This window comes from Montipora capricornis, chromosome 9 (assembly GCF_036669925.1).
Source record: "Montipora capricornis isolate CH-2021 chromosome 9, ASM3666992v2, whole genome shotgun sequence".
Classification (NCBI taxonomy): Eukaryota; Metazoa; Cnidaria; class Anthozoa; order Scleractinia; family Acroporidae; genus Montipora; species Montipora capricornis.
Window position 1 is genome coordinate 19,768,819 of NC_090891.1, and position 10,000 is coordinate 19,778,818.

The following is a 10,000-nucleotide window of genomic DNA, read 5'->3' on the forward strand; positions in this document are numbered from 1 at the left end:
ACTCGAGGCAAGCAAAGCATCCCAAGCAACCTAAGCACCTCAAGCAAACCAAGGAATCCAAGCGCTTCAAGCAGCCCAAGCGTCAAAGTAAGCTAAGCAAGATAAGTAAGGTACGTATAATGTGTACGATACAATATATGTCCTCATACATAACTTATCTACCGCGGCCGGCATTTTTCTGGTGTCTATAAGAGAGATGAATGATATGTAAATATTTTCCACATTCATTCTTACGTTTTTCTTTTGCTTTTGTCCTCACTGCCTCACCATCGAGCTGAATATTTGATATTTCTAAAATGGCCTATTGCTTAAATTGTGACTAATTATCAAATATTGCGTGTATTTCTTTAACCGTAGGGCAGAGGTAGTTTGCAGAACGCCGAACGCCGTCTGCAGTAATTAGGTCGAAGTTCTGATTTCTAAAGGGTTAGCATTTTAGCTATTGTTACGTTTTCGTACAGTTATAGCCGTGAAATACCGGACGTATACAAAACATGGACCCCAGGTCCATGGACCACCCTTGTGGACCCGGTCTATGGACCCCTTCATGGACCGGGTCCATAGACCACCCCTGTGAGCCACCCATTATTTTGTAAAGTTACTAGCAGAGAAATCTTCGGATGAACGAGAGAATCGATACACGCACTTATCTGGACAATTTAAGCTGGAGCCCATGACTACGACCTATGCCACGGCATTTAACATCTATATAGACTACGATCTATACAGACTACCTTTTCGATTCCGCAAAAAAACAAAAACACTCGGTTGACATCAAGTTAGTTTCTTGAGATTTGTCGTTGAGCTCGGGCTCGGGCTCCTTCTTAACATGAATATAGGGCTCAGTGTTGTTCGCTTATAGTTATGGGCTAGTGATTTAAGCAATTGTCTCCTATAGACACCCATATCTATTTCAAATTGGTGGCTCCAAAGGGATTCCTCTATAAGCCCCACTTCAAGTATACATTCAGATAATTCATTAAGTCCTTCACCGGAACAAACGAGCCCAAAAAATTGACCAGTGCACCCAACCGTCCTCACATCGCAGGGGTCTTGGGTTCCACCTGTTTTTTTCAGGTATCTATAAGAGACAATTGCTGAAATTGTCCAGATAAGTGCGAGGATCAGTTAGTTCTCTCTCTCTCTCTTAAAGATTTTTCTGCTTTTAACATCACAAAATGAGGGGTGGTTAGGCCTTTCCCGATTGCTCTGAGCACCTTTTCAGCCTTTTGAGCACTTTTTTGAGTTTGGAGCACTATTTTGCATTTTGACCACCCTTAAGCACTTTTTCGCACTTTGGGCAACATTTGAGCAATATTTCACATTTCGAGCAAATTTCGAGCAACATATGTCTTCTAAAACATTTTAAAGCAAAAACTGTGTGTCGCTCGCAACGAGAATCGTGTTCCAGGTCATAAATTTGAATAACTTATGATGTTGTCAAGAATAAAAGACCGTTGTCATGGAAAGGCACGTGGACTTATCCTTACTGAGCGTGAGAACAGAAGTTTCTGATTGGCTGATGTATCATGCGTGTGTCATCTCAAATGTCTAAATCATCTGATGTCTAGCCTTTACGCTAGCACTGCTGAATTTATTTACAATTCGTAACCGGCTTTAGTTTTTTACTAGCACAAATGGAAGCACTAAATCAGTCGGAAAACAATAGCACTGAAGACGAAGAAGTGATTGATCCAATTACAATAACAGTAAATGCTGCAGCATCCCTAAGTGCTCCAGAAAGTGCTTCGATAGCACGAAAGCGAAAAGTTCCGATCAACGAAGGGAAGAACAAGCAAAGAGGAAGCGTCAAAACCACCAATGTGAGTACACGGGATCGTCTCAAAGAGTACCCAAACCAACACTTTGCCGTGGTAAAACGAAAGCTTAGAGGTAACTGTTCACAACTTTTAGCACTTTTGAGCACTATTTTGAGATTTTGAGCACTTTTTAGGATTTTACGAGCGTTATGACCCGGCAGGTTAGTTTTAGGTTGCAGGTTGCAGGTTGCAGGTTGAAATTTACTGTGACTGTTACATGAATAGCTAACCTTAGGCCTAATTAGGCCTAAAAAACGTTTTTTAGGCCTCCTTAGGCCTAAAAAACGTTAAGGCCTAATTAGGCCTAGGTTAGCTATTCATGTAACAGTCACAGTAAATTCAACCTGCAACCTGCAACCTGCAACCTGCAAAAACTAACCTGCCGGTTATAACCTTGTAGTTGACGGCGAAATGGTCGCATGCTAGATAAAAACTTCCGCATCACAACATCTACTTTTCTCTGTCTTCTACAGACCACCGAACGCTGGAGAAGCCTTCTGGAATGCTTTAAGAATGTTCTTGACGTGGCATCAAATATTGGCGTGACTGACGTGGTCATTACCGGCCATTTCAACTTTACTTGTGTGGATTAGTACTGGTCCACTGGCTCGGCAACCGTTGCTGATAATTTAACGGAATCCTTAAGGCTGTGAAATGTTAGATGATCATTTTCTCACCCAAACTAACCATTATATTACACGCTTCAATGACACTGGAAGCGCCGTATCATCGGGTGACATTCTGGATCTGGTTCTGACAAATAACGATGCTCTAATTGTTGACACTTCAGTTTACCCTCACTCCTTTGACTCCGATCATCTTCCTGTCTGCTTCTCAATCAAGAGTAAATTCAAGAGACCAAATAATAACACTACAAGAAAATTTGACTGTTATATCTGACTTCGATGGCCTAAGGAGTAGTCTATCACAGGTCCCATGGGATTTATTCATATCCAGTGATGACATAGATTCAAGTGCAGTTTTCTTTCAAGATCATGTGCTCGTTACCGTTGAACAGCACATCCCAACAATGAAGCTAAAACAAAAAGCCAGACCACCTTGGATTGCTAAGGGTGTGATAAAGTTAGTCAGGAAAAAGAAAGCAATATGGAAAAGACTGAAGAATAATCCCTCAACAGAGCTCAACTCCAATTTTAAGCTCCTAAGGAAAGAAACTAAGAAACTCATTTCTTCCAACTATTGTAAATATTTCAAGTCCTTGGCAGATAAGTTGAAAAGTAATCCAGAAAAGTTCTGGTCCTTCCATTCGATCAAGTCAAAGTCAAGGAGACTGCCAGAAGTTGTCACATACCCTAGAGTGGGAAAGTCTGCCAAGAATCCAACTGAGAAAGCGCATCTGTTTAATGAATTCTTCAGCACTCTCTTCACGAAAATAGCACCTGATCGCATGGAGTTCCCTTGCGATGTAATACAGCCTGATCTGTTACTGCAAGTTTCTACATCCAGAAATCAAGTTAAGGACATTCTAACAAAACTTGACATCACTAAATCAACTGTTGTGGATGGCATATCTGCAAGGGTCCCTGAAGGAGTGTGCTGGGAAACTACCATATTTCTTAACACTACTTTTTAATTTATCTTTCCAAATTGGAAAAGTACGTGTATCATGGAAGAGAGCTAATGTCACTGCTGTTTTCAAATCAGACGTTAAAGAAAAAGTTGAGAACTATCGCCCTATTTCATTATTAAGTATTCCTGCCAAATGCCAAGAGAGAATTGTACACAATACCATTTACTCACATGTGGCTCCGTACCTAACCAAGTGGCAGCACGGCTTCGTCAGGGGTCGCTCTTTCGCTAACCAACTGGTACTCTCACGTCATCAATGGTCAAGAGCCCTAGATGAAGGCAGACCAAAGGACGTTATATTCCTAGGCTTCGCAAAGGCCTTCGACAAAGTAGCGCATGGTGTACTGCTGCAGAAACTGTGCAATTTTGGTATTTCTGGTGCACTTTTGAACTGGTGCCAAGATTACCTCACCAACAGAGAACAGAGAGTCATGATCGACGGAGTGAATTCTTCTTGGTGCTCTATCCCGTCAGGCGTACCTCTGGACTCATTACTTGGCCCCTTGTTTTTTGTGAAGCAATCCCATGAACAAAAAAATCTTACGATTGCTCAGGAATATCAAGACCCGCAAAAAAAAAAAGAAGAGTCAGAGCCAAAAAATCAGAAACTTTTTCTTAATACGCCGACACTTTTTGCGTTTATTTCGGGTGCCATAGTTTCCTATGTATGTTGAAACGAAGGCGCTTCTTTGAAACATGTCGAAGAACGAGCGGTAATCGCAGTTCAACCAGATAACACCGAAATCTAATTTATACGGCTTGAAAGTTCATTCTGTGAAATCGAGCTGTAAGTTTCGCCAAGCCTCGTTCAACTCAGCAGGAACGGCAAAATTAGGTTTAAAAAAGAGATTCTGTTGGATGTCTTCAGAAAGTTCCGACAGCCTCCTTACGGTAGAGTCATGTTTATGCAGCACAGAGAGGTGCTGGGAACTGACTCGCTCCAAACGAATGGAATTGCGCACCGGTGTCAAGACCGGTTTACCAAATAACACTGAAATGTAATTTATGCGGCTTGAAAGATCTGGCTAATCAGTTCGTTCTTTGAAATCGAGCTGTATCTTTCGCCAAGCCTCCTTCAACTCAGATGGAACGGCAAAATTAGGTTTAAAAAAAGAGATCCTGTTGGATGTCTTCATGAAGTTCCGACAGCCTCCTCACGGTCAAGTCATGTTCATACAGCACAGAGGAGTGCTGGGAACTGACTCGCTCCATACGAATGGAATTGCGCACCGGTGTCAAGACCGGTTTTCCAAATAACACTGAAATCTAATTTATGCGGCTTGAAAGATCTGGCTAATCAGTTCATTCTGTGAAATCGAGCTGTACCTTTCGCCAAGCCTCGTTCAACTCAGCAGGAACGGCAAAATTAGGTTTAAGAAAGAGATTCTGTTGGATGTCTTCATGAAGTTCCGACAGCCTCCTCACGGTCAAGTCATGTTCATGCAGCACAGAGGGGTGCTGGGAACTGACTCACTCCAAACGAATGGAGCTGCGCACTGGTGTCAAGACCAGTTTTCCAAATAACACTGAAATTAACTTTATGCGGCTTCAAAGATCTGGCTAATCAGTTCATTCTGTGAAATCGAGCTGTACCTTTCGCCAAGCCTCGTTCAACTAAGCAGGAACGACAAAATGAGGTTTAAGAAAGAGATTCTGTTGGACGTCTTCATGAACTTCCGACAGCCTCCTCACGGTCAAGACATGTTCATGCAGCACAGAGGGGTGCTGGGAACTGACTCGCTCCAAACGAATGGAGCTGCGCACCGGTATCAAGACCAGTTTTCCAAATAACACTGAAATCTAATTTATGCGGCTTGAAAGATCTGGCTAATCAGTTCATTCTGTGAAATCGAGCTGTACCTTTCGCCAAGCCTCGTTCAACTCAGCAGGAACGGCAAAATTAGGTTTAAGAAAGAGATTCTGTTGGATGTCTTCATGAAGTTCCGACAGCCTCCTCACGGTCAAGTCATGTTCATGCAGCACAGAGGAGTGCTGGGAACTGACTCGCTCCATACGAATGGAATTGCGCACCGGTGTCAAGACCGGTTTTCCAAATAACACTGAAATTTAATTTATGCGGCTTGAAAGATCTGGCTAATCAGTTCATTCTGTGAAATCGAGCTGTACATTGTGGCTCCGTACCTAACCAAGTGGCAGCACGGCTTTGTGAGGGGTCACTCTTGCGCTACCCAACTGGTACTCTTACGTCATCAATGGTCAAAAGCCCTAGATGAAGGCAGACCAGTGGACGTTAAATTCCTAGACTTCGCAAAGGCCTTCGACAAAGTAGCGCATGATGTACTGCTGCAGAAACTGTGCAATTTTGGTATTTCTGGTGCACTTTTGAACTGGTGCCAAGATTACCTCACCAACAGAGAACAGAGAGTCGTGATCGACGGAGTGAATTTTTCTTGGTGCTCTATCCCGTCAGGCGTACCTCAGGGCTCATTAGTTGGCCCCTTGCTTTTTGTAAAGCAATCCCACGAACAAAAAAATCTTACGCATGCGCAGGAATATCAAGACCCGGAAAAAAAAAGAGAAGAGTCAGAGCCGAATCCTTTACTTTGTTCTTCCAACAAAGCAAAAAAGGAACTCGACGGATTTTTAGACGTGGTCTGCGAGGTGCTAAGTGCTAATAGGACTCGTACGTGCGACTATTGGGCAAAAATTCTGGGCTTAATCGTGACTGTTAGACGCTCTGGCACACAGTCCAAAGAAACCACCACTAGATATTTTTCCCCTAATTTTGGACCCTTTTTTCTCGACGCAAGTTTAACGTCATGTTTACGATGTCCTCATCCATTCTAACGTCTTACGATGATAGCTGTCCGCGCAGGTGGTGTTCGAGATGACCGATTTTAAAAGATGAAATAGGCAAGCGATTTGATCAATTCGTTTCTTTTTATTCCCATCACTATATGAGACAGAGACAAGGCTCTATTTAGACAAATATGATGATTGCGTAGCAGTACCACCAAAGCATAAGCGAGAGACTCTAACCCAATAGTTTTGACAATTAGTACCGTTCCTTAACCGTAAAATGATGTGCGTCGCTGGTGAAAATCAGCTCTAAACCATAAAATGTTGTTTTGACGGGTGAAACCTGTCCAGAAATGTCCTGAAAAAGTCCATAAAAATCTACAAAAATTTCGTGTAGTTAAAACTTGAGAAGAACCTCAACACTTTAAATCTCAAAATATTCTCTGGCATTCCGCTTGCTTTTCATATTACAAAATCTTACGAACCATAAAACGAAAAATCCAGCGATTAACCTATACAAATTTGATGAAAAGTCTGCTACCTTTTTCATTTAATTTTCTATTTCTTCTGTAATCTATATTTTTTTTCAGGTCGATCTCGAGTCCTGAAGATCTTCACTAGAAAATCAGGAATCAAAATCGGAAACTTTTTCTTAAAACCCCGACATTTTTTTCCGTTTATTTCGGGTGTCATTGTTTGGTTTGTATGTTGAAACGACGGAGATTCTTTGAAACATGTTGAAGGAGCAGCGGGAATCGCAGTTGAACCAGACAGCACTGAAATCTAATTTACGTGGCTTGAAAGATCTGGCTGACCAGTTCATTCTGTGAAATCGAGCTGTACCTTTCGCCAAGCCTCGTTCAACTCAGCAGAAAGGGCAAAATTAGGTTTAAATAAGAGATTCTGTTGGATGTCTTCAGGAAGTTCTTTGAATCATATTGAAGGACCAGCGGGAATCGCAGTTGAACCAGACAGCACTGAAATTTAATTTACGTGGCTTGAAAGATCTGGCTGACCAGTTCATTCTGTGAAATCGAGCTGTACCTTTCGCCAAGCCTCGTTCAACTCAGCAGGAACGGCAAAATTAGGTTTAAAAAAGAGATTCTGTTGGATGTCTTCAGGATTGAGGAAGTTCTTTGAATCACATTGAAGGACCAGCGGAAATCACAGTTGAACCAGACAGCACTGAAATCTAATTTACGCAGCTTGAAAGATCTGGCTGATCAGTTCATTCTGTGAAATCGAGCTGTAACTTGCGCCAAGCCTCGTTCAACTCAGCAGGAACGGCAAAATTAGGTTTAAAAAAGAGATTCTGTTGGATGTCTTCAGGAAGTTCCGACAGCCTCCTCACGGTCAAGTCATGTTCATGCAGCAAAGAAGGGTGCTGGGAACTGACTCGCTCCAAACGAATGGACCTGCGCACCGGTGTCAAGACCGGTTTTCCATATGTTTGTTGAAACCTACAAAACAAACGATTGATTATGTCAGAAGAGCTGTGCAGTTTTGATTTTCTGCCCAGGAGTGCGTTTCTAAAAAAAATGCAGGATCTCCTTTAATGAACGGCCTTTCTCTCAGGTTGCAGCCCAATTGCAAACTGGTTACTTTCGCAGAAGGGCGATTTGAGATTGTTTGCGACAACCGGCAAAAGGCATGCTGGAATTTCCGTTTTCCGTAATCAATAAAACATAATTTTCTCAGCCATTTCTTACTTGTTAGCTACAGATATTGAATAAATCTCAAAAGAGAGAAATAAGTTTAAAAAGGAGAATTTTCATGGTTTAATGATAAACAAAGGCATGCCTTTTGCCATTAGCCGCAAACATGAATCTGAACTTCCCCAAGTACTCGAGGCTTGCTTCCTGATAGCGACTCTCCATCACAAATTTAAAAAGACAAAATGTGTCCACAGATTTCTTCCTATAAATAAAGACGAGTCTGTAAATACTAACTGAGTTTAGCTAGTGAAATAGTTGGTCCATTGGAACATGTGCCGTACTGAAAAGCAACTGTCTGGTCGGGAGTGGTTGGAGATTAAGAACTTACTTCTTTCTGTAAGGTGTGGCCTCGGTCAGGCAAAACTTGATAATGGACGAATTGAATTGCCCCGGAACATTTTCGTCATTTACTGCTCTGGCCTCATCCACTGGAGTTTCTGGAACTTGGCTAATTTCCTCGTTGTCTACTCCTGTAACGCAATAGTTGAGTTACTTCAGGGAAAAAAAGGATAATATCGCGTGGTAGACAGGTAGCTAAGACCAAGTTATTAAGTTTGACAAAAAAAACAAAAACAAAAAAAACAAAAAAAAACATCGCAATTAAAGAAAACCCCAATGCATACCTCGATTGCTGTTTTCCTTCATGAACTTGACAAAATCACAAACGGCATCCTTGACTGTGGATTCGGGCTACAAAGTACAACGAAGAAAACTCATTTTCGGGATAAAATTGGAATTATAACTGTAACAAATCGTAATTATTACATGTGATAAATTCCAGGACCTGTTAATGAATAAAGAGACACTTTTTTATCGATAATCAACGCGGTATCCTCGGAAAAAATGGAGAGCATTAATCTTAACAGCAGACAGACCGGCAACCTCGCAACTGTTGTGCAATGGCCTGGTTTTTTCTTGTACATGTGTCCTTTAGCTCAGTGGTATAGAGCATATGAACTACATACTAATCGGAAGGCCAAAGGTTCGATACCTTTACGGAACACTCGGAATGTTCCGAAGACGCCCGAGCCATCATCGATTAACAACTTTCTTCAAATCGTTGATTTGTGGGAGGCCCCCTAGACATTACCTGAGCTTTGAAGACCAACGCTTGTTCGAAAAGGCAAACCACTCGGTCATAGTCGTTTTGTAGTTGAGCTATCTTAGCTCGACACAGCCAGTAATTTGATATTTGTGTGGTGTGTGGGCAAGAGGAATTATACAAGTCCAGCTTGGCTGCTACCTTTTCTTTGTCACAATCGACCTAGTAAACAAGAAAACAAACAGCGCGTAAGCAACAAGTCCTCTGGCTGTAGGTGTAGCCAGAAGAAAGACAAGAATAAAGTGCTAGAAATGCTTCTTCAAAAGACTCAATGGCATTTTGAAGGTTAATCACGCTATCATTGGGCCACTCTTCCACCATACTAAAAAGTGTTTACGATGGCCCACTCTATTTGGCCCACTTGGCCAAATGTCCATTTCCATCCATTTCCGTTCCACTTGGCCCACTCCATTCTCCACTCCAATGAGTCTTGATGGGGGCTTATTCCAGTGCAGGTGTCTGGCCTCTCTAAACTAGGACGTCAGCTGATTGCTGGAGACTAAGCTCATGCACTGACTGCCGCTGCACTCGCTGGTCTGGCTTTGAAAACAGCGGCTTCCGAGATCGGCCCGAGCGGACCCGAAGAGTGCAATCTAGTTCCACTGCCGGTCAATCTCGACCCCAGAGCTCTTCTCTTGACTGAGCGAGAGAAGAGCTCTGGGGAACCCTGAAACAAAGTGTCTTCTCATTGGGTTTTCGTGAAGAAAAATCAAAAGCGTCTCTAATTGGTGCATTCATGTTAGGGCGAGGAGTGAGCAGGCGCCGTAAGGTTCCAATAGCCAGTTTTTTGCTATAAGAACCCTACGTTGCATGTTCTCCTGCATAGAGTTTCCCAGAGCCTTGGGTCGATCCAAGGCTCTGGTGACGAGAATGCACCGCCGGTATGTTTTATTGTACGAGATAACTATTTACATGACACCGAAAGTGTTCATCTTGTTTCTCTTGAATCGTTTTGCCTGTCAACATGACACTTGTGCAATTATCTCAACCCAGCATACTGGTATGAGGTCATC

General features: G+C 42.4%; 1 protein-coding gene across 1 annotated transcript in view; it reads right to left on the bottom strand.

Annotated features, from left to right (window-relative positions):
- Window positions 1-6,292: 6,292 nt before the first annotated feature.
- Window positions 6,293-10,000, bottom strand: part of LOC138015663 (cytoskeleton-associated protein 2-like) — a 21,067-nt gene continuing 17,359 nt past the window's right edge. Inside the window, exons 10-13 of the mRNA XM_068862757.1 lie at window positions 8,976-9,149; window positions 8,509-8,575; window positions 8,214-8,355; window positions 6,293-7,630 (exon numbers count right to left, since the gene is read on the bottom strand). Of these exons, the coding sequence (XP_068718858.1) occupies window positions 7,399-7,630; window positions 8,214-8,355; window positions 8,509-8,575; window positions 8,976-9,149 (615 nt within the window). The 3' untranslated portion in view covers window positions 6,293-7,398. The remainder of the gene's footprint in view (window positions 7,631-8,213; window positions 8,356-8,508; window positions 8,576-8,975; window positions 9,150-10,000) is intronic.